Here is a 25,214-nt window from a genome sequence, read left to right as displayed (position 1 = left end):
CGTTGTATGCTGAACATGAATTTAAGTTATTAAGGTGTAAGCTTTTACTGAAGTCTCGTATACTATAATATGTGTCACAGAAATTTAGAGAAAATGCAAATATTAAGACGCAGGAATTAAATAAAGAGTGATAACAATTCTGAAGTGTAAGTTGCGCTGGTTTTGTTGGTGGTAAAAGTTTAAATGTCTAATTGTTTAACCCTCAGTTTAAACCTCCCCGTGTACAATTTTCTGACTGCAGGTGATGTCAGGTAAATGTGAGTCTTGCACCTCTGTAGACCTAAAGAGCAGTCACAAAGGTCCTGCTGATTCATTGTGGATAAGGATCCAGGGCAGTAATGCAGCGACAGGAACAATTAATTTTAAATAGATGAGTAGGTACTGTTAGTTTTCAGTCTTCTTGCTGTTATGCTGAACTATCTGTAGGGTCTAGTTTGAAGTAAAAGGTAATGTAAGCAGTAAAATAGAGTAGTTCACGATAAGGCGATTAAAAGGTAGTGTAGCTTTTTAAAAATTATTTTATTTTAAAATCTAAATTAAAAGTGTTTTGGTTTGCTCTGTATTGCTCCAGGATCTCTGGAAGTTGTATGTTTGAGTACTTGAAGCAGTATGTGCAGGTGAAGTCCAGTTTCCATGTTATTTCACTTTACATTTCTCTCAGTTTCTTTTCTCTTGTCAGTAATAAGTAAAACTTGCCTTCCTGTTTGGGGCAAAATAGTTTTCAAACTGACTCTGCACACCCGGCTAGCAGAGCTTGGAGATATGACATGACTGACACTTTTCTACGGAGAGAAACATTTTTGAGATGTTCCTTACTGCAGGCTACGATGTCAGCTGAAAGAACTAGAAAAACAACTAAATACTTTGTGAGAGTGCTTGGTTGGTGTTTATTGTGGGAGTTTTCTTTCTTTAAAAGCTATAGAATTGGGCTAAAATAGGAGTTCCTTGTTTAGAGGAAACACAGGTAGGAGGACAGGTGATGCACTAGACTGCAGAGCAGTGCACATGCTGTACATACACAGGGTTATTTGTCATTTTTTTGATAGGAATATTGCTGTCTGCGGGAAGCGGTTTCTTTTACACGCTCTTTGGTTGTGGTGTTTCATTTTTCTGATGTGACAGTATTAAGGACCTGAATAACATTAAAGGGAAGGTACATGAGTCATGGGTGATTACTGGGTCTTCCATTTTCCCTAGCAAAAAAGAATGATATCACCATTAAAATAAATGTCAGGAGTAAAATTCATCTTCACAGGCCCACTTGTACTAATCAACATGTGCATGTGCTCCTCTGTTACAAGTGAGTCAGTTTCTTCTCTTTCTGCTCCATCTTTTCTTGTGGTTTTATATTATTGTTAATTGTAGTTGCCAGTAAGTGCTTTATCCACCAAAGGATAATGCAGTTGATAAACTTTATGGTGTGGCATTTCCCCCCCTACCCGCCAGTTAAATGAGTGGAAACTTGAGCCATGCTTTTGGCAGGGACAGTATGTAAAAGCTAACCATTATCTTTAAAGTAGAGAGTTATTTTAAAATATTTCTAAGGTAATAAAATTCCTGCTTGCCACCTAGTGCAAATCAGTGGAGTGCAGTATGGGGCACAAATGCAGGAGAGTTTTTTTGCTGACAAAACAAACTTTCAGGGCTTTTAGTGATTGGCCACATTTAAAGGATGCTTTAGAATCAGTAAGTGGAGCTGTGAGCAACGTAGTTAAGGGCACATGCTTGCCCCAGAGGAGAGTTAGCCAGTGCATCCATAGCCCATTCCCAGATGTAGTTTCTTACACTGGTGTTTCAGGCTGCGCTTTACCAAACTAGTGGGAGGTTTGTCTGTTATTCCTTTACTTAGCCTGTATTTTATTCAGTAATGTGGGAGTCATTTGGAGGGACTCAGAGCGGTGAAGGGCAAAGATAGGAAGTTTTTGTAATTCATACCAATTTGTTCGGTTTTTCTTTTTAAATGTGGATTTCCTAGAGTAGGTTCTGTGCTTTTTTTTTTTTTTTCCTGCTTGCTTTGCCTTTCTGATGTTATCATTTAGTTTCAGTTGAAGCTAAGCACTTTCACAGTAATAAAGTGATGGTGGTCATGGTTAGAATGGTTTAAATTTTGTCATATTTTTGCCTAGAGAGGCAGTAACTCGTGAACCAGTCTGCACTGGCGCATGCACAAGTTTAGGCTTCCTCCCGAGTGAGAACTTTCCTCAGCCCAGTAAATGAGTTACCTGATGGTGACAGCAGTTCTCCTGCTTCCACCCCCAAAAATGTATTTCAAAGCCCTGGCTTTCAAGAAAGATAATAAGTTTCTGTATCTCTGCTTTACTGTGTTGACATCCCTCATGCTGTGGTGCTGAAAATACAGCTGAGTTTTGTTGGTGGAGTTCAAGGGGTGGTTGTTAAGAGATGGAATGAGACTGTGGATGGACACTGATGCAGGATACTCTACTGTGGGTCTCGGTTCAGAAGAGGCTGCAAGGTGGTAGCTTGCCTAGCAGAACAGTAATGACAGGACTTGGTTTTGTCCTTGATCCAAGAACTGTTTCCAGTGCTTCCCTTCCTGGAGGAATCTGGAAAGGCAGATACATGTTTGCTCTAAATTAGTGGCTGCTGGATTTTGCTATGGAGAAATTTCTATTGAGGCTTCCAGAAGTAATGGTACTGAGGGTTTGAGAAAAAATGGAGTTGTGGCACTGCACTTCAGAAAACTGAAAACGTTTAGTACTTTCCCTTTGTATTTCAGAAAAAAATCTGAATCCTTACTCTTGTATTGAGATAAAAGTTGCAGAGCAACTGACAGCTGGTTTTGTTGTACAGAGCTAAGACGATCAAGAACACAGTCTCTGTGAATTTGGAGCTGACTGCAGAGGAGTGGAAGAAAAAGTATGAGAAGGAAAAAGACAAAAACAAGAGTTTAAAGAATGTTATCCAGCATCTGGAGCTGGAGCTGAACAGGTGGAGAAATGGTAGGTACCAGAATATGGGAATGGGTATATATATTTGCATTGTAAAGTTACATACGTTAAAATCTTGCCTTAAATCACAAGTGTCATACTAAGTTCACCATTCAGAGTTGTTGCTCACACTTCATAGTAACTGAAAGATGAAGAAGCAAATACCAAATAAACCAGCAGAAGCCATTTAGAGAAGGTATCATTTTAAATGCTGAAACTAGCATGATATCAGACGTAGAGAATACAGGAAGACATCAGTAATTTTTAATAATGTTAGTAATATTAATAAAGAAAAGGTAAAATGACATTATGTTTAGTTTTCTTTTCAAGAAACTCTGTTCCTCAGGTATGAGAATCAGTTCTGCTATGCTTTTAAGGTAACTAGATCTTGGGTTTTTTTTTATAATTGAGTTTAGAATAATTAGTACAACGATTAGGAGAGTGATCTGATTAGAAGAATTACATTTGTCTTTTTCTGTGGCTTTTAAGTGAAATTTATGTTGAGAACAGCCAATTTTCTTTTTAGAAACAGACTGTTTAGGGTAGGTTGTGAGATCAAGTATAGTGTGATAGAGGAAAAAGGTTTTTATGCTGTATAAAAATTGAATAATCTTTATTTAATCTGAAATGCTGACAGATCATTTTAGCAAACCATCCTTGCTTTTATTTATTATTCCACACATTACAAAATAAAAAAAACAAACTCCAAACCAACAGCAACCACCCTGCCCAGAGAAAACTACCCTGCATCCCCCTTGCACCCTGCAATCTCAATAAACTCTCTGCAGTAAAATACTGCTGCTTTGGAGTCATTTTCTGAATTTCCTGTCATCCAGGCTCTGTGTGTTGATGTGTCAATAGCATGTAATTCTTGCAAAAGTGAAGTATCTAAAGCAAGAGCAGATCTGTGATTTAATTATTAGTTACAATTTGTTTTGTACAGTCAACTCTGGTTTTGAATGTCCTGGGTGAAATCACTACTTAAAAGAGAAAACCTGACCTTTATGGGTGCAAAAATTGCTTCCTCCTTTCAGCAAACTGTGGCGCTTAGTTGCCTTTCAGATGAGATTGTTACCTAATGATTGCGCTCTGTGTCTTTCTCTGGAGACTTCAGCAGTGGGAATATTTCCCTTATCAGCATAGTGCAATTGCTATGGAGACAGTTGGTCTGCTCTCGGTGTTGAGGAGTGCTGGGGATTTATAACCCGCTCATGTTCTGTGTGTTTCATTCTGTGTTTGCTGAATGTGATGACTTTCATTTCCTTCCTGTTCTAGAAACAGGGTGGTTTGGTTTTTGGTTTTTTGGTTTTGTTGTGTTATTTTTATGTATTTTTTTTAGAAAGCCCTACATAGATCCTTTCTATATGCTGTGTAAATGAGACTTACAACTTGCTGTTTCTATTGTTTTATTTAAATATACACACTTCCTCATCCCCTCTGTCTGTCCTGCTTTTCTCACTGGCATTACCCAGCCAATGCGTTCAGTGCATTCAAAATACTATTGATTTCCTGCCTGACCTTCTGCAGTAGTGTCATTTGGAAAGATATTCTGTCAAAGGAGGCTCTTTACAAATGCAAGTGTCACAGAAATTGCATTTTGAATATGAATTGCAGGACAGATGTATAAATATTCTACTGGTTTAGCTTAGTCTATACATTTAGAAAATAATATGCAAAAAAAAAAAAACTGTAGCAGAAAATGGGTTCTCACGGGAGCAGGATTTCAGAGCCTTATATCCAAATGCTCAATTTGGTCTGTGTTTTACACATAGGAGGTTATTCTTATCCAAAGAATAAAAATCTAAACATTAATTTTGGGAGGCTACTGATGGATTCTCTGCAGCCTGAGGAGCGTTGCCATGTATGCAAGATCCCATGATCTGACCAAGCCCACCTTTCCTAGTCTGCTCCAGTGATAATGCAACAATGAAAAATCAGTTTACATTTTTCTCAGTAATAATAAGCTATATGATCAAGCCTCTAGCAGTAGGGCAAAATGGTTTAAGTACTTCTGTAGAGGTTTTGGTGTTTGATTTCAAATTACTCTTTTTCATGCTTTATGCTTGAAAAAAGTGCCTTCTTCGTTAGTTGGTTGTGCTCTTTCATGACCCATTTTGTTTTGTTTTGGGGCTTGAATGAGTCTGCTTTTCTGGTTTTTGATATATTTGTCCTGTGTACTTGTTTCCCTGCCAGTAAGATAAATAGTGCCTACTCTGTTTTGGCAAGAGGAATGGTTAGTAAAGATTTATGGGACTAAAATTCTATAGCCCTCAATAGAAAAGGAAAAAAACCTATTTGTACGGAAGTGTTGGATGTAACCTTACCACACCTCGAGCAATGTGTGCAGCATTCAGTGGCTTGCAGAGTCTCTTACTGGACTCTAATGACAGTAGATTCAATTTCTGGCATGAGCGCCCAGCCTGTCCCTCTTCACTGAACTGCAGTAGGCTTATAATTGCAATGCACCAATGTTACCAAAGAAAATATTCCTCAAAGAAAACGAATTTGAAAGAAAATGTGTAGAGAGAACATCCTGTCCGGTATGCAGGGGCAACATCTGAAAACTGGGGTATGCACTTTAATTTTAGATGTGACAAGGCAGAAGGTGGGTATTGTTTTAAATGCAGCTCTCTTCCTTGTTGTCCTGGTGCTCTAGCAGTTCATGATGGGGGAGGGAGAGTTGATAAGGCAGTTGGAAATCTGGAGAGGAAGAGGCATTTAATTGCCAGTAAGCTTTAGGCTGAAAGTCAGAATTTTTTCCTCCTTATTTGCACTTCTGTTTATAGGTGGAATTAGCCTCATGGATTGAGGGCTTGAGTGAAAGAGGAGCCAGGAGTTTGGTGTCAGGCAGCCATTCAAAAGTGTTGCTGCATTTTGCTTGATGTATTTCTGTCTGCGGAGGTCATCTTTCTGAGGCGTATGGCCTTCTTTCCACACCTACTTTTGCCTGTGATTGGTACGCATGGCAGTTGCCCTGCCTCACACAGTGGGATACAGCCCTTCTTGGCTTTGCTGAGTCCCTCTTAGCAACTGTGCAGGACCATCCTAGGATGTCCACAGTTTTGGGCAGCCCTCTCTTTTGAACTGTAATGACCATGGATTGTGCCCTCAGGAGAAGCTGTGCCTGAAGATGAACAGATCAGTGCAAAGGACCAGAAAAACCTGGAGCCTTGTGATAACACCCCCATTATTGACAACATCACACCAGTTGTTGCCAGCATCTCGACAGAGGAGAAGCAGAAATACGATGATGAGATTGCCAGTCTCTACAGACAGCTGGATGATAAGGTGTGAATATTTGGTTTGACTCCATTCACTGTGTGTAAATGGAAAGCTTGCCCAAACTGGGTGGGTGTCTCTCTGTATTTCTTGAACACCACAACGTGGAAAATGTCCCAGAGCTCAGAACGCTGTCACTGCATAAAACTGGATTTTGTCCTATCATGTCAGCTATCTGCCTGTGTTCACTCAGCAGATAGGTTTGGGATATTCTTCACAAAATCGAGCCAAGTTTGCTTTTAATTTTTAAGGGCTCAGTACAGGGTTTTCAGCGCTCCTTTTCTTCAGCAGTTTTTGTGAAATCCCTCAGCAAACTGTAGTGTCACCTCAAAGGCACAGGAGAAGGAAAAAAGGCAGACTGTCTCTTATATGTTTATTATGTGTTAGAATTTTAGTGAAAATATATAACTATCCCTTGAGTCTCTTTTGTTCTTATTGTTCTAGCTGTGAACAATGCCTGGAGTGCAAGTGGCTTATTTATTTATTTATTTATTCAGCTTGAAATACATCATTGGCACTTAAAGCTATCGGCAATATGTTTATTGGGCATTTGCCATTAATAGCTTTGGTTTGTGTGACGATAAGGGGGAGGGGAAAGGCATACTAAAACCATTACCCATCATGGATAAGAACAGTGTAAAAGGCTATCTAGCAAAAGTTTTCAGCATAGCTTTAACCATATGAACTCAAAACTTGATTTTAACTTTCAATTGTAATTAGCAAGAAAACATCAGAAAGAAAAACCCACTGTTTCCTTATATGTTAATATTAAAGTTAGCTGTTTCTGAATACCAAGGCAGGGAGTGAACAGTTGTGTTTAAGCCTTAACTCTGACATGCCTGAGGTCTCTCTGCACAGTCCAGTGGCACACAGCAGTATGTTGATGGCATTCAAAATATCAGTTAGACTCTTCAAGAAATGACAGCTTTTCTGTGGTGGTGAACACATTGCTGGTAGCTGTCTCTAGCTTTTATGTATTGATTAGAAAAAGAAGTCAGTCATTCTTTCTCTTGTCAAAAGTAGCAAAGCCCACTGAATTGTTCTTGATGGAACTGGTAGCAGCTTTGAATTTTATTCTAGAAAACATGGGAAGCATAATTTGGTGCATTACTGCAGTACTATAGGAAATGAGGTATTTGATCCCCCCAGACAAAACCAAAATACTGCTGTTTATAACTTGCTACAGTGCAGACCATTCTTATATTGAATCTGGGTCTACTTTAATATTAGCAAATGAGTCAATATATTCTACTTAATAGCTGTATTTGGTCTTTTTTTGCACAAAACACTGCTGTGATTCTCTAGGAGGGTGCCTCTCCCAGCTGCCCGAGCCACTTCAGTTGGAGTGTTTGCTATCAGAATAGATCTATTAGCATGCTTGTCAGTGAAATACAAAATAAAAATTGACTGTGGTAAGGTAAAAAGCAACCATTTCTCTTTGGTAAGTTCCTTTAGAGAAGGATATCCATTACAAGAACAGAGATGGACTTGGTCAGAGGCTGTGCTTGGTGTGCCTCCTCTGGTGTTTTGGAGGAAGGACTTGTACAGAAGAGTCCATCATCATTTCTTGTCTGTATTTAAGATCAGTTCCTACCCATGAGGATGTTGTCTTAAGGAAGTTGAAATGCCAATAATATTGGATGCCTGGCTGTGCATTACCTGGCAGTATTTTCTTCAAGGGCTGTGATGGAGTAGGAAAATGCATATTCTGGAGTTGAGTGCTCAGAAGTTCTGTGTAGTGTTTTGAGTATTAATGCAGTTCATTAATGCATTTCAGAGCTAGCTGTAAGTTGTACTCTGTCCCTAATGATCTCTCTTTGGCTAAAATATGGGGATAGAGTAAGTGGGAGAGAGACTGTATATGTATTTGTACATCTATTTATATTTACATCTATAAAACATCATGTATGTTGTCAAAGTTATAAGGTCCAACTTTGATCACTTCAGTATCTTGTTTATCATCAGGGACACTTCTGCTTAGGTATGTACTAGAGATAACTGCATGTATGCATTGCTTTTACTTTGTATCTCTGTGTTTGATTTTTCTCCTCTCATACCACCAGAACGTGCAGAAGGTTTGCTATGGTGTTGTTGCTCCTTCTTTTCTAGAAAGGAGAAATAGAAGTGACCAAACGAGAACTGTGAAAAGAAACTAAAAATCTCCAACCCTCTTTCATTGCAGGATGATGAAATCAACCAGCAGAGCCAGTTGGCTGAAAAGCTAAAGCAACAAATGTTGGATCAAGAGGAGGTAAAAAACTTAAAAAACCGCCACCAAACAAAAAGCCCCTTACATTTTTCTTATGAGACCCTTGCACTATTCCGACCAAGAAATATAATCCTGGTGTGAGAGTTCACCCACCATTAGTGTTCTCTTTGCACAAAACATTGCCTTGATTCTTTAGGAGAGTGCCTATCGTAGCTGCCTGAGCCACTTCGGTTGGAGTACAGCATTATGCTGGCTGCTCTTCTGGGCTGTGAAACCTCTCTTGTAATTGAAGAAAATTATTCTGTCCATGTATCAATCCTTATCAAAACCCTCAAGAAGGTTTCCAAGGTTTAGCTCCTTAACAGGGAGAGAACAACATATAAAAATGTCTGTTACTCATCAGTCATGACTTACCTGCCACCTTGAGGACTTGTCCTTGCTGCAGGAATTTTAGTCCATGATTAAATTCTTCGTTCCCTTGCCACAACTTTCTTTTGATTGTGCTACCCGTGTCGTGGTTATACACATGTAACGGAATTTTATGCATTCTCAGCAACATTATTTTCTGACATGTTATTTACACCATCTCACTTCTACCATCTTTTTTACATCAATGTTCTCATCTAAAGCTTATTTTCCACTCACAGTTTTTCTTGTGTCTTATTTTTTTGTGTCTTAGTTTTTGGGTGATGTGCATTCCTTTATTTGTGTTAGATACTTGGAAGCATGCTGTACACTGGTTTATTCCCCACCTTCTGTGTTCCATACTCAGTATTACGTCTGGAAGATGACTCATGTTTTTGGAGGACTCTAATCGTTGCTTTATAGACCATTTTTCCCCCCTTTTTGCACATATTCTAATCTGGCTTTGCTGACTTACTGAAGTCTCTGCAGCTGATGTTGCACAGCTTGTACAGAAGGTTTAGATGGTTCATCCAAGAAGCATGTCCATCTCTAACCTTTGAAAGCTAATGTGACATTTTGGTTTTTTTCTTTAAAGGAATTCAATTAATTTTTCAAGCTTTTGTCTTCCGCAAGTAAGCACTGTTGGAGCGATGTACCTGTTCTCTCTTAGAGCTGTGATTAGCTCCATTATACATTAGCTGCAGAGCAGCTGCCTCACTCTGCTTCCCCCTAATTAACCAGAGTACTTTTCATGCTTGATTAAGCCAGCAGGTTAATTATAAATCTAGAGGACTACTGCAGATGGCATTGTGTTGATTCTTGTGTCTTTAGTACCTTTTCATTGGTTGCTTCTTAGGGTGTGTGCTTTGGGGGGGATTCTGAATCTTCCACCCTTACATCTCGCATGCTGTGAACAGATCGGCAAAGTGCTGCAGCCATCTCCTTCCCTTTGCTTAGAACTGATTGGTATAATGTGTTATTAATAGCCTTTTAAAATCTTGGTATATTTTTCCACATTATATCAACAGGAATCTTCTGGGGAGCTGTGTTTATGCTCTAGGTGATACATAACACTTGCCTTTACTTGAAGTCGCAGTAATATTCACACAGTAAATTTCTTAAGTAAATGTAAATAATAGTTCCATCTGTGTTTAATAGAAAGATTATTTTAAGCTATTTTGTTGTTTAAATATTTACATGCCATCTGGCTTTGGCAATTCAGTGGGTTTTTCCATAACGTGAGTGCACTTCTGAGGCTGCAACATTACCAGTGAGATAAATTTCACTTACATCTGAATCCTCTCTTCACCACTTTGGGCACATGCCAGTGTCTGAAGCTGCCTGGTTGGTTTCCTATTTTCCATTAGCACTCTGAGCCAAAAAAGAGCGCAATGTCTTCTCTGACATTCTCCTTTTAGGTGGTCTGTTTTAGAGAGACGCTTCTGTTTTGATTAGGGTCTCACACTCAACTTCTTCATGATCTGCGAGGCAGTGAGCAGTGGTGGGACAGATCAGGAGGAGTCCACCCAGCACAATTCAGTAGTGCAGGTTGTGTTCTACTGTCCAAGAAAGCTGCAATACAGTAATATTATACTAATATGTACAGAGGAAGGCTTGGAAATAAGCGAGTTCTGTGTATGAATGTCCAAACTTTTCTGTTAGGATGAGCATGAATGCCTTCTTGTATCTCATGCCCTAGTTTTATATTATTTTTCTATATTTTACGTTTTTAAGCAATGTTAAGTGCCAATTTTGTTACTATTCTTGAAAGTACAGTATCAGCAATAAATATTGTGTAGCACCTTTTATTTATTTTCGCATCATTCTGCAGTACATGTCTGCAGTTGAGTCTGGCTTTGTGCTAATAACCTGATAGCTTAATTTTCAAGACTTTAACATCTAAATGAAGATGGAGTAATGCAAGAGCAAGGGAGAGGACCATGCAACTGATTTCTTATGATCAGCACTGTTACTGAAACTTCAGTATCTCTTTCCATAGGATGCAAATAGTAAATTTAATACATTTTACAAATTGGAAATACTAGCATGGGTGAAGTCTGTGTTTCCTTCTTTAGGTAATATTGTGCCTTAGCAAATACGAGCAGTTAATCTGTCTTCAGCATCAGGCTTCAGATGATAACTAAGAAAAAACATCATAGGTTTGCTTATCAAAAATTTCTGTAATGCCACAAGATCTTTGAGGCTGCCTCAGAGAGCCCTTTACTTGGTTCACTTCAAAGTTACGGGTCTCTGCTTAAACATTTTACTTTGGTACTTTTTAGTCCTAGCTGCAGCACTGGATTGAGGGCGAAAAATTTATTTATTTGGAGCTGTGATTCTGTTTAAAACAAGTTTTTCTGCCTCAGTCTCTTGTCCAAATAGCATTTGATTAAGATTTTTCTTTTTTATTGAAGTTCAGAGTTTTGCTTCCTTCAAATACATTTATGCTGAAACCGGTGCTATTTCTGGTAGAGTAGCAGGATTTCTTCTCCTGTGCTTTCTCTCTCTTGCACACATGCTTATGTGCTCACACTTTCTGTCTGGTTTTGCCTTTTCAGTGTTGGCTTTTGAATTGAGTTTGTGGGTGACTTAATGCTTCTGTGATATCCGGTTTCCAGCTTTTGGCCTCCACTAGGAGAGATTATGAGAAGATTCAAGAGGAGCTGACCCGTCTTCAGATTGAGAATGAAGCAGCAAAAGATGAAGTAAAAGAGGTCCTTCAAGCCCTGGAAGAATTAGCTGTCAATTATGACCAGAAATCCCAAGAAGTGGAGGATAAAACAAGGGCCAATGAGCAGCTGGCTGATGAGCTGGCACAGAAGAGTGTAAGAGCAAGCAGTTTATAGTGCTGGTTCCCTTCTCACCCCCTAACTCTTCACCTCCCCTAAAGATTTCCATAGGGGTTCCCAGAAAATTGCTAGCCTTTGCTGTCTCAGGAATCTTTCAGATACTGCTGCCAAACATGTTATGTACTTTAAAAATTGGGAGTAACAGGGAAGCTGTTAAAAGATCCATTATTTGCAGAGGCTGACCTTTCTCTTCTATCTTAAAAAATAAAATGAAGGTAATTCAGAAGCTACTTTATGGGAGCTGGTGGCAGATTGTGTCTCTCTTGCAACCTCTCTATTTTGCACACCATAGAAGTAACTGAACTGAATGTGAGAACTGGCCATTCTGTGTTTAGGGTATTTGAAAACTGTATTATGCCAAGAAAGATGTGAAAATCTGCTTTATGCAAATTGCAGCACTTTGTGTTTTTCTGGACTCTGTGCTGCAGAGCAGGGATTTTGTATGGAGTCAGGGGATCTCGGGGAGTGAATCAGGAAAAAAGTCATCTTTTTTCAGCTGATGTATACTGAACTTAAGGAAAAAATCTAATATGAGAAAAATCGAGATTTGCTTACTAGCTTAATACATCTATGTTCCTTAATTCATTATGCATACTGAGTAACAGGTCTGTTTTCATGGAAAGCTTCGTTATCCACTTCAGTAAAACAGATTACTATGAAATCCATTTGAAAAAAAACCCGAATTTTATATCCTTCTATACCTGTTTCTCTGTGATTAACCTTCTTTGACATGTATTATGCAAATAAGATTCTTACCGGATTTACTACATTTAATAGATCTAAAGTAGCCTTGTTAGCAAGTGAGTTGCAAAAGTGGATTATGGCAAGGTAGAATTGTACGTGGAGCTAGTAGGCACATTCAGGAAAGTACAAGACATCATGCTGTTACCTAGTTATCACACAAGAACTGATGCCCAGTGTGCTGGGGTGAGGGTAATTTTTGCTCTTAAACCTTTCCAGAGTGCTCTGACAGCAACCCAGAGGGAACTGGGACAGTTGCAGGAGCTCAGTAACCATCAGAAGAAAAGAGCTACAGAAATCTTGAACTTGCTGCTTAAGGACCTGGGAGAGATTGGAGGTATCATTGGTACTAACGATGTTAAAACAGTAAGTTGGCTATGTTTATTGCTTGCCCAACCCACCTCCTGCAATATAAAAATACTTGGTGTGGAATACATGTGATGCGTGTTATTCTCCCAGGACACTGCTGTTAAATCCTGGCTAGAACCAGAGTAAAATACTGAAGAGGTCTGTGTCTGGGTCAGAGATGGTCAGTCAGTGTCTGTGTACACACAATTGGCACTCTTATTCCCAGCTCCATGGTTGGGGTCAGACTAATGCAGCCTATCCGTGTGTTTATGCATTTATTAATGGAGGGAACTGAGTTCCCCCAAGACTGTACACACCTAGCCTTACTCCTTCGATAGCTGGCATGACCCAGTATTCCCAGAATCTGAAGAATCTTTATTGGTGAGATTTGGTTTTTGGCTGGCTATCTTTTTGTTTGAAGCTTGTCCTAAAACTGTTGTGAACAGTTCCCAAAGCCAGAGATCTGTACTGACGGCTGTTAAGGGCACTTGAATCAAAACAGCTGCACAGAAATTATGGGTTCTGCATTCTGGTGCTTATGACCTTTCAACACTGGCTGGCTTCATCAAAGAGCCCACACTTCTGTGTGTGTTTCTGAACAGAAGATGCTTTAAAATTACTGATTTCCAGCACTGGTCAGTTTGTGCTACATACCCCATAAATAATTACATGACAGTAAGACCAGCTTAACTTTTGTATACTGACTAATGGCCTTTACAGAGGAAAAGTTGCAGAGGATCCTTTTCCTCTAAAGTAAGAAGGTAAGAACAGGATTGAAGGTGGCTGAAGTGACAGAAACCTTGGCATCTGGACATGCTGGGAGATGGAGCAAATTTTGTCCAGTTTCACTTTGAAATTTGCTTTCTGTCTGGCTCCTGGGTTTACAGATACGGTAGAGGAGGTGGCTACTCTGTCACACTTCTCCTGTTGCATATGAGCAAAACGCTGAGTCTCACAGAAGATACTTGTATGGTCATTGCTAAATGGCACATCTCTGGAAATATTTCATGGCCAGGAAAATGTTGCTGGTGATGTTAATGCCATCTTATCTCTCCATTTAAAACCATGTGAAAAAGAGCAATTGCTAGAAGTGGTTTAAGAAATCAATTTTCACCATGTATGTAAATTCTTTGCAATGTACTTCATTCTCCTGCTTTTAGTTCACAGGTTTTGAGCAGTGAACTTTCCTGAATATTCAAACCTAAAATAGAGTATGTGTGGCTGGAGTGTTTTGAGTTGACTCTGGGAGATGTTGATATCCTGCTAAAGCCCCCTTAAATCAACAGATGCCCCAGCCTGCACTTACTGCAGAGGACACTATCCCTGTCATCTGATGTGGTTACGCAGATGCCAGGAGTGCAAGAACAGGCTTTGCTAGATGCTACAGCAACCTCTGGTGGCCATTGTAGTAGGAACTGTAAGAGGAGATCTTTGAAACTGGAGGCAGCGGCTGTTTCATACAAATTTTTATAGTAACTAAGATGTCAGCACTTTATAGGACAGCTGTCAGTGTAAATAAGGCCAGATTGAGAAGCTTTTAGAAGAATAATTTCAAATTGTTGGCAATTAGCATCTTCGCAAAGTGTGTCTAATTTCAGACCAGACTGTGAGTTTTGGAAGCAGTTGCATTTTTTAGGCTCTTGGGAGAAGATACAGCACGTGTTACCTTCCCCTTGGCAGTGCTCGGAAAAAGGCGAAAAGCAAATGAAGTTGCCAGCCATATGTTTGCTCAAGGAGAACCTTCACAGCTTGTCAGTGGGTTACATGAATTAAGTAGTTGAAGAAAAACCATTAAGAGAAAGACATACAAATAAAAGGCACCATATTAAAACCAGGGAAGGAAATGATGTATAAATAGGGTGATACTCATATTTAGAGATGAGAGCGATTACTTTTCTCTTGCCAGGTGAGATTTCCACACCCACGTCTGTCTTACAGCTCTTTATTGAAGAAGCACAATCCTTCAAGAGAAAAGTTCTTTGAGGAGTACTTCGAAAATGTTTTTTAATCTTTTAGCAGTTTGAAAAAAGGAAAATTTCCTGTGACATGAGAAGGTTTCTCCAAAATAAGCTCTTGTCATGATGGTGAGCTTGATTGCTTCAGATGTTGAACCATTAAACTGATGAAGCACGCTATGAGCATGAGCCTTAATTTCTCACTTTTGAGGCCTATCAATGAAGATTGTAAGAAACAGGGGTATAACATGTATAAAGGTGACCTGAAGGTACATGGGTACTCCTTGAGGGCTGCTGTGCTTTCACAGAAGTGTCCTAGCTCTAGACAAGAGTTTCACAGCAGGAAGACTGCTTTGGGTTGACTTACCTCTAAGAATCGGACATTCAAGACTGCAATCTTCTCTGTGTTTAGTTAGCAGATGTGAATGGGGTGATTGAGGAGGAGTTCACCATGGCACGGCTTTACATCAGCAAGATGAAGTCTGAGGTGAAATCTCTGGTGAACCGCAGCAAGCAGTTGGAGAGTGCCCAGATAGACTCCAACAGGAAGATGAATGCCAGCGAGAGGGAGCTTGCAGCTTGCCAGCTCCTCATTTCACAAGTATGTTTGCTCCTTCTTTGTCCCTTTGCAGCAAAGTTTGATGACTTTCTCAGCCTTCTTCCTCAAGAAATATGTGTGCCAAGAGTGAGAAATGAGACTTCAAGGAGCAGAGTGGTATTTCTCTTGTCTGTTTTGTTGGGTTTTTCTCTCTTCTCCTATTCCTCCCCCACAATGTTTTTCAGCACATTCTGTGTCAAGATCATGTTCTGCTGTAGATCTCAAAATGTGTTCTATGGTATAATACTGAAAATCCAGCTTGAGTGATTTCCTCAGCATGAATTTGTATCTTATACCTTCACTAAAAAGCAGCCTGAGAAAGGAAGCAGTGATTGTTTGGTCCACTATCAAAACATTTGGAGAGCCTCCTGTATCTGGTCTATTAGCATGCTACCAAAATAACTAGGTAGCAATACATTGACATGGTAGGAGGGCTTTACAGGGGATCACAGTTACAAACAGTGGTGCTTTCTCCAGCCTCCTGCATGCAAAGGGGCGAGCTGTTTTGACATGCTCAGTTGCTTTGAAGTGGACATGTGAAGGGGAGAACACAATACAGTTTACTGTATTTCATTTACTACCAGTTAGTCTGAATAAACCTGGAGCAAGGATAGCTTCTTGTCCTGCAGCAGAATGTCTTCATTAAGTTCTTCATTAAGTTCATTAAGTAGCTGGAAGCATGCTTCTTAGTATAAAGGGAGGCTAGAGCCCTGAGGGTGTTGGCTGTCCAAAAATGTTAAGTAAAAAATACACTTTTTATCCTGTCTTAAAGTGGACTCTGGGCTGGCATGGCCACTGGAAGAAGTCATCCTGCCAAAATGTGCTGCTCGCTTTCCTTGGGAACTTGGCGTTAGTAACACAGATTAAGGCTTGACTTGCAAATCAGCTGTTTACATGCTTCTGTTGGCAGGAAAGGAGCAGGAACACAGAGCTGGGAATAAAGGTCTCAGCAGCAGGCAGTGGGACAGCCTCTTTCAGCCCTGGTGCTGGCTTAAACTGACCTGGTGAAGGAATGAATGGAAGGCAGCCCAGGTGCCTCTGTAGGGTCGGTGTTTGTGTCCTTACACTATAGTTACTCGAATCACAGAGAACTTCAGTGCTTGTCACAGGCATGACCTAACTGTTGTCCGCAGTACCTATTTACAGACTGGAGACTGGAGGTTTAGGATTTGAGAGATGATTATTCAAGTACTGCATGCTCACATGGTCTCACATGATGAGAGACCCAAGCAGAAAATACTCTTACGCAGGTGATCACCTTGTCTTGGCATTCTGGAGGTTCTGCATCTAAGTGCATATTGAGGCCTGTCTGTGTTTAAAACTGAGAAGAAGCCAGGTGGTGTTATGATCAAAATCTTTTTAATGGGCAAATGCACATTATCTATAAAGCCACCAAGGAAAGAAAAGGTTTAAAAGAAAGGAAAAGAAAGGAAATAAAAGCTGCGAGACAGCTCAGGAAGAGCTTAGAGAGATCAAGCTTGGCGAGCCTCAGTCCTGAGGCCTTGCAAACTCAGTCCAAAGCTGGTGGCTTGTTACTGCCAATGGCAATGCCATATCACAGGATTACACAGGTACGGTGTTCAGCGGATCCATAAAATGGTGCATCACCACTGTGTGCCATACCAGCAGTCTCTATTTTGGGGACAGAACATTTGGAGCCAAGCTGGGAGCTGGACAGATTTCTTTTCAGATTTAGGAATCTATTAGAGGACCTCCTGCCCAAAGCATCCAAATCAGGCATGCACCTTTCCCTTCCTAGAGACCTTGATGCCAGGAGGCTCTGAATGAACTATTTTAGTTCCTGCTAGGGATTGCTCCTCTCTAAGTCAGATCTTCACAGCAGCACCAAACCAGAGGTCTCAACTCCTCTCTGCCAGTGAACGATATCTGCTTAAGTGGCCTTATTACTAGGACGTAATAATTCACAGATAACTTAAGTTTAGCTCCAAATCAGAAAATTTTAATTCAATTTTTGGAGTTTTCACTACGTTCTCCACTGTTTTCTGTTTAAACATGAGCCCTTCTAGTTCAAAAGGATGTTAGGAAGAAACAAATCGTCGTGATGGCTGGGACAAGTGAATCTGAGCTTCTGCAGGTCGAAGCATCCAGAAGCCACTTCAAAAGCCTGTTGTTCAGCTGGTTTTAGTGAGCTACTGCTGTGTGTTTAACACCAAGTCATAGAATCATAGAATAGTTAGGGTTGGAAAGGACCTCAAGAACATCTAGTTCCAACCCCCCTGCCATGGGCAGGGACACCTCTCACTAAACCATCCCACACAAGGCTTCATCCAACCTGGCCTTGAACACTGCCAGGGATGGAGCACTCACAACCTCCCTGGGCAACCAATTCCAGTGCCTCACCACCCTAACAGGAAAGAATTTCCTCCTTAGATCCAATCTAAACTTCCTCTGTTTAAGTTTTAACCCGTTACCCCTTGTCCTGTCACTACAGTCCCTGACGAAGAGTCCCTCCTCAGCATCCCTATAGGCCCCCTTCAGGTACTGGAAGGCTGCTATGAGGTCTCCACGCAGCCTTCTCTTCTCCAGGCTGAACAGCCCCAACTTCCTCAGCCTGTCTTCATACGGGAGGTGCTCCAGTCCCCTGATCATCCTCGTGGCCCTCTTCTGGACTTGCTCCAACAGTTCCATGTCCTTTTTATGTTGAGGACACCAGAACTGCACACAATACTGCAGGTGAGGTCTCACAAGAGCAGAGCAGAGGGGCAGGATCAGCTCCTTCGACCTGCTGGTCACGCTCCTTTTGATGCAGCCCAGGATATGGTTGGCTTTCTGGGCTGCAAGCGCACACTGAAGCTGGCTCATGTTCATTTTCTCATCGACCAGCACCCTCGAGTCCTTCTCTGCAGGGCTGCTCTGAATCTCTTCTTTGCCCAACCTGTAGCTGTGCCTGGGATTGCTCCGAGCCAGGTGTAGGACCTTGCACTTGTCATGGTTGAACTTCATAAGGTTGGCATCAGCCCAGCTTACAAGAGTGTCAAGGTCCCTCTGGATGGCATCCCTTCCCTGCAGCGTATCAACCGGACCACACAGCTTGGTGTCATGTTTCCCATCATGATTTGGAATTACTATCTGTGCTATTTGGTATATGTCTTGAGCTACTGAGTATGACCTTTAAAAATGCAGTCTGTTTTGGTTCTGTTAGCTCTTCCTCACATCTTTTGCAGTGTTTTCTCCTAGTCATCAGCTCTGGATATGGAGAGCTTTCTCTTTTTCCTCTCTGACGTAGGACAGTACCTTAATTCCTCGGTAACAAACTGTGGTATTTGTGTCTCATTGCTATTCCCTTTGTCTTTAAAGCATGAAGCAAAGATCAAGTCCCTTACAGACTACATGCAAAATATGGAGCAGAAGAGAAGGCAACTGGAGGAGTCACAGGACTCTCTCAATGAAGAGCTTGCCAAGTTGCGTGCTCAAGGTACAACATTTGGTCTTGTGGTTATCATTTCTTTTATATCTTAGAAAATTCAATATTGTCTAAGGTATCATATGTGCAGTAGTTCTACAACATTTTATTGTCTATTTAGTGTTTTGTGATGAAGACAAAATTGTGATTCAGAATATCTAACGTATTGCATTTCCTTGTAGTAAATTACACTTCAGATAAAACCAGAATTATCGCTTTCGGCCTAGTCCATTCACAAAGTACAGAAAACTTACTTTCTCAAAAGAATCAAAACCTCAGTAACAAGAGCTTCACCTTTAATGATGTGAGAATTTAAAAACAAAACCAAAAAACCCAAAACACAACTAAATACTTTAGTCACACAGCACCAATCATTCTTTCTAAGTCTCTATTCTCTAAAATTCTTGGTTATCCATCTAATTTCAGTTGACCCTCTGGCAAATGCCCTTTCCTGTTCAAAAGCAAGCTGCTTCACTTAGGGTCAAGTAAAAGATCTGTTTTTCCTAGCTCCTATGTAGGATCCAGCTGACTTCTTTTTAAGAACTACTGTTTTTTTCCCTTTCTGATTTAATGTGGAAAATGAGTATAAAAAGCAGTTCTTGTGGCATTGCTAAGGTCCTGGTTTATGTAAAATTACGATGTGACCTTGTAGCCTTAACATTATTCTGGATTTCTGCACAAGGGATCTTCTCTGACTCCAGGAGCAGCAGGTGGTGATAAGACTTTCTTTTTAACATCTCCTACATTTTTAGAATAGATGTTTTATTCCATGTCCTGATCTTCCTACTGCACTCATAAGAAATGACCTGGTTCTAGAGGTGCCATTTCCCAGCAGAAAGTGAAAAGGGCAAGGGGGATTGCAATAAGTAAGCTTATAAGGAAACAAGAGTAGGTCAGAAAGGTTTTGGGTGGATTGAAAAAAATGTGTCTTGTTAGTTAGTAAAGGAGAAGGGGATTTGGGCAGTATGGTCACAGCTTGGGTACTGCAAACCATGACTGTTTGTGACGCTCCAAAGCTGTCTGCCCTGATCCCCTTGCCTAAAGAGGAACTCTTTACTTGGTGGGGGTTTTTTTTAATGGCTCAACATAGCATGTCCTGGAGCTGCGCAGTTAATTCTTAACTGTTTTTGACTTTAAACAGAAAAGATGCATGAAGTCAGTTTCAAGGATAAGGAGAAAGAGCATCTGACCCGGCTTCAGGATGCAGAGGAGATGAAGGTAGTATGGCATGCTGCAATTTTTGAGGGCATTTCTCAGTGAGATCCTTCATTAAGCTGATAATTAGGGTGTAATTTTGTCTTCCTGTGCCTATTGCGTGCTTTTAGAAAACACTTCCAGCTTCTGTCAGAACTGACAGCCTCAGTTAGAAAACTTGACCTTACGTAACTGAGCGACCTTCACAGTGTGAAATCAGAGAACTTACTAATGTTGAGGTTGTTGACCAGATGATGGAAAAAAGTTAAGTCGTGGTCTGAACATCCTGGGAGGTGAATGCCTCAGTTTTTAAGCTGAGCCAGTTCCAGAGGTTAGAGAGGTTCGGTGGACTGTGTTTGCTGAATTGGAGATGCCTGGGCTCCTTAGATCACATGAACAAAGAACCAAATTATAATACCCAGTATATTGCATACATAGTTGAGAACAGTTCTGTTATATAGGATTGAAAAATTATATTGATTCACCTCTGTTACTCTAATTTTTTGCCAGTGGAAGTCTGCTGAAAGTCAATTTGATAAGTGGCAAATCAGGATACTGGGCTTGATATAATTCAGGCACTAAAAAAAAGAGGCCACTTTCCTAAATAATTTGGCAAGATTTCTAACTATCTCCTAGAAATAATAATGAAATATAAACCTGTTTTCTGGTATTTTCTTCTTCCTTTGGAATGCAATGAAATGTTAATCAGTAATGTGTGAGTTGTGTTTCTAATGGAGTTCCAAATTGAAATAACAATACAGTTGTACAAGGATAGTGATTAGAAGTTTGTCAGCTGCCTGTAGAACTTTCGCCTCAGTTATAAGAAGTTAGTAAGAGTTGTACAGTTATTCCTTACAGTTGGAAGAAAAAATGCAAATCTTTTATTAGCAATCTAAAGAGATGCATTGAGTTTTTCTTACTGGCTGAGATATATTTATTCATAGAATTTGAATAACAGGGCTGTGGATAAACAATTATCAGAGTGAGAGGGGAATGAGTTTTACTTCTGTCACAGGTATAGCTGTACATATATTTACTTGCTGAATAAACACATGAAATAGAGGAGTGGTAAAAACTGTCATTCTTGGCACTTGATAAAAGACCCTAGCATGCACAGGGTAGGTTTTTTCAAGAAATTGAGTATAAATTGGGTGTACATCTGTTGCTAAAAACTGTCTGAATTAAATGCTTGGATGAGGAGATGTGCAGTTTTAAGATGTATCAGGCAGATTCCTGAATTAATCTCATCTGATAAGCCTCACTCAAATCCAGAAAGATAGGTTGATTCAGCTGACATGGAAGCGTAGCTGTGATACTTGATTTCTGTTTCATGTATGTCTCTGGGTTTTGTACTCTGCAGAAGGCACTGGAGCAGCAGATGGAGAGTCACAGGGAAGCCCACCAGAAGCAGCTGTCCAGGCTGAGGGATGAAATTGAAGAGAAGCAGAAAATAATTGATGAAATCAGAGAGTATGTTCCCTTGCTCTATTGCTTTTTCTTTTCCTGTCCTGTTCTGTGATACTGCGGGGATGTTTTGGGGTTGGTTTTTTTATTAGTTTTAACCGATGTCTATATATTTCAGTGTCTTACGGAAAGTAGTGTTTTCATTCATTCAACCGACAACTCTAATTATTTTGCATTATTTTAACGACTGTAGTGCCTGTTTTTTTTATTATGGAGCTTTAATAAGTCCATAAAATTATGGAGAGAAAACCAGAATAATGTAGGTAAGAGAAGCTTTGAAGAGAACAGGTTTTAAAATATAAAGGTTTTGAGGGGATCTTGTAAGAACAAGTCCTGCCACAGGCTTTGAGAGTCTGGGTGACCCAAATATATGTAATTTTCACACTCTAAATATTTCTTCCTCACACAGCAATGTAATTCTGTTATTCAGATACTCCAGCACTTGAAAAATTGTGTTCTTTGCTCCCGTACTCTGTATTTTGTCAGTGTTCATAAAATCTAGGCAATCTTAATGTGTAGTGTTCCTTCTTTCATCGTATTTATTATGTGGCCAAAGACTAATAATAAGAAAATGAGAAACATGAGGAAGCAGGACAGAAAAATGGCAAGAACAGTTTATGTCCTTTATGATAAAGGAAGCAAGCCACTGAATTTAATTCTCCAATATTTTTAAATATTGTTCTTCAGGTTCTTTATGCCTAATTTCTTTCCATTTTTTTTCCTTCCTCTGATTTACCATGCTTGTTTATGAGAGTACAGCTCAGTCCTGAACGACTTTTTCTTTTGCGTTCTAGTATGAATCAGAAGCTTCAGTTGGAACAAGAGAAACTGAGTGCTGATTATGATAAACTAAAAACTGAGGACCAGGAAAGGGAAATGAAACTGGAAAAGCTCATGTAAGTCAACAGTTTTCTCATCTGGTGTCCTTGAATATTATATCTCTTAATGTGTCTTCGGGAGATGTGCTGGGCAGAGGCATTTGTCTTGAAATATTCACACTGAAATGATCATTTCAACAAAGCCTACACACAGTGCTAATAAATGGTTACCAACTACTCCAAATTTTTTTCTCATAGGCTTTTCAATAGTGGGTTCGATACATGCCAAAAAATTTTTTTAGAGGTTTGATTTTATGAAATGTCATAGCAGTCCCTCATTCCTTAATGCACAGCAAAAACAGGTAAGAAAGAAGTTGTGAAGTGAGATTTTGGAATTATTTTTTTTTTTAAGTGATAAATTGGATGCTAGAGGAAAAGCCTTTTCTGGAAATGAGAGAGAAAAATTTCACGCGTGGACAAAAATATGGAGATGGTGGCTCAGCCATTCTGTGTGAGAAAGCGGCATATTTGGGACAGTCAAAAGCGTAATTACAGATGCAAATGGATGTACAGTTTGCTTACATCTGCAGATGTTCTACTCAAACTGAGTGTTGATTGATTCTTTCCTGTTTATATAACTTCAACATTTTTTATTTGTATTCAATGTTGTGATCTTTCTAGACTGCTTAATGATAAAAGGGAACAAGCAAGAGAAGATCTTAAGGGGCTGGAGGAAACAGTGGTACGTCTTAATTACACTTTTTTGAGCCTTTTGCCCCCTGAGTCTTCATCACTGGTGTGTTAAGGGAGGTGATTCTGTCCCTCTACTGTGATCTGGTGGGACCCCACCTGGAGTCCTCAGTACAGGAAAGATTACAGACATATTGGAGAGGATCTAGAGGAGGGCCACAATCAGAGGAATGGAGCACCTGTCCTGTGAGGGAAGGCTGAGAGAGCTGAGAGAGTTGGGGACGTTCATTTATTTAAATTTATTTAAATTCCAGTCTGTGAGTGGGTAAGCGTAAAACGGGAAAGTTAAGGTTGTTCTTACCAACTTTGGAAAGACAGTTCCCTTCAGTATGGCTTTGGTGAACTATGGGGTTGGGGTGAGTTAACTGCCTATCCACATAGTTTCCTTCCCTCCTGCTGGGATTAAGGGCAGGGTTTACACTTCTTGTGTCACACCCCCAAACTGGAGTAAGGTGATTATGTTGCTGAGCCTGAGAAGTTGGTGCATATAAAAAAAGAAACTTGGAAAGCCTGGGATTTTGCCATAAACTTAAAAAGCACTTGAACTTGTTCACTTAAACATCCTAAGTGCCTGTGAGTAAGCATTCGGAGCAGGCTAATGCATTTGCTAGATAATGAATCCAGAGCTCTTTTACCTGTTGTTGACTCAAATCTGGGGAGAATTTTTACACCAGACTATCTACTAGCTACTATAACTATGTCTTGAAAAGGTTTATGCCTTTTTTTTTGGTTACTGTTATTTTGGTTCCAGGCAAGAGAACTTCAGACTCTTCACAATCTTCGCAAACTCTTCGTCCAAGATCTTACCACGCGCGTTAAAAAAGTAAGACTATATATACTCTTTTAAACCAAAGTCTTATCTTTCTTTGTAGTATTCTTGTGATGTGCTGGCAGCTTTTAGTGCATGTTGTTACAAAAAAAGGATATTGTCTTTTTCAATAATAGTGAATAATAAGATTAAAATTCTTGTGATGTTTATTAGCTTTTATTTGGTCCTAATTTGTTAAGGAGAAGTCCTGGTGGTTAAGCGAAATGAACCAATCCAATTCAGGTCAGTCACAAAGTTCTCAAAGCTGATATTAATGGGTACCAGAAATTTTCAATGTAACTTGCACTCACGCTACCCTGAATGCTGTGGCTCTTTCTTTCTGTAGGCTTGTGATTAGTCAGCCTTTTCCTGACAAAATTATGATTTAGCAGAAATTAATGTATTTTTAACTTTTGAAGAAGTCTGAAGCTGCATAAATAGACAAAGGCTTCACAGTGCTTTTCCGTCCTTTAGAGTAGCTCTGGGGAAGAGTTTTTATACCTTTTTTTTTTAAGCTTGGAAACCCATATTACATAAAAATGTCTTCCAGGAGAGGGAAAAAAAGAGGGAAAATGGGGTTTCTCCACTAAAATCTATGATTTTCCTATTCAGGATCCCCCAGTAATTGTTCAGTAAGAAGAGTGTATTTTTTGTGTAGTGGGGAATGTGGCCCTTAAATATCAAATGAGCAGGAAAAATAAATTCTCTTTAATTTGGGGCTCTGGAGGGCTTTTCTGCCTTTGGGAATTTAAAGTCACAAAAAACTTGAGCTTCCTCTTGGTTTCTTCCTGTGCAGAGTGTTGAACTCGATAGCGATGACGGAGGTGGAAGTGCTGCGCAGAAGCAGAAAATTTCCTTTCTTGAGAACAACCTGGAACAGCTTACAAAGGTTCACAAACAGGTAGGGGCTCTGCATCCTTCCTTCCCTCTCTCCTTCCCTCCCACCATCCTTCCGTCCCCCCAGAAATATGCTTTTTTTCTGTTTAAAGGGGTAGTTTTTGAAGGTGAATGTACTGTTCGAGGAAGTGGTACCTACAGTTCTCAACTAAAATTCTTGGCATTAGAAGTTGGTGTGAGAGTGCTCTTCCCACTACTTATATTTCTTATGAATGTGTTAAATAAACAGTTATTTTGGTTTTTTGAAAATAGATTCTAGCAGTTTTGGCAAGACTAATTGTCACTGTATTGGTGTAATGCATAAACAACAGAATAATGTGCTCGTTAGTACCTTGTGTGCTGGTTTCTAGATGAATTGTGTATCCGCAGTTTTGACTTCTGGTCTAAAGCTGCTTAGAGGCACTCTTGGAGATGACTTGAGGGGGGTCAACCAGCAAAGTGTGAGAACAAAGAAAGAGAGATTTCTGTGCAGCTTAATGGCTAGTGCCTCCCCAGAATGCTGAGGTTGGTGGTTTCTGGGCAAGTCT

General features: G+C 40.0%; 1 protein-coding gene across 1 annotated transcript in view; it reads left to right on the top strand.

Moving 5' to 3' along the window:
- Positions 1-25,214, top strand: part of KIF5C (kinesin family member 5C) — an 89,327-nt gene that overhangs the window by 53,235 nt on the left and 10,878 nt on the right. The window contains exons 11-23 of the mRNA XM_065671233.1: positions 2,812-2,960; positions 6,061-6,236; positions 8,410-8,478; positions 11,460-11,666; positions 12,651-12,797; positions 15,147-15,335; positions 18,651-18,768; positions 19,898-19,974; positions 21,311-21,420; positions 22,209-22,310; positions 22,914-22,974; positions 23,734-23,805; positions 24,587-24,691. Of these exons, the coding sequence (XP_065527305.1) occupies positions 2,812-2,960; positions 6,061-6,236; positions 8,410-8,478; positions 11,460-11,666; positions 12,651-12,797; positions 15,147-15,335; positions 18,651-18,768; positions 19,898-19,974; positions 21,311-21,420; positions 22,209-22,310; positions 22,914-22,974; positions 23,734-23,805; positions 24,587-24,691 (1,582 nt within the window). The remainder of the gene's footprint in view (positions 1-2,811; positions 2,961-6,060; positions 6,237-8,409; positions 8,479-11,459; positions 11,667-12,650; positions 12,798-15,146; positions 15,336-18,650; positions 18,769-19,897; positions 19,975-21,310; positions 21,421-22,208; positions 22,311-22,913; positions 22,975-23,733; positions 23,806-24,586; positions 24,692-25,214) is intronic.

Source organism: Lathamus discolor, chromosome 3, assembly GCF_037157495.1.
Source record: "Lathamus discolor isolate bLatDis1 chromosome 3, bLatDis1.hap1, whole genome shotgun sequence".
Taxonomy (NCBI): domain Eukaryota; kingdom Metazoa; phylum Chordata; class Aves; order Psittaciformes; family Psittacidae; genus Lathamus; species Lathamus discolor.
Note: the sequence above shows the minus strand (reverse complement) of the source record. Positions and strands in the feature narration are given on the sequence as shown.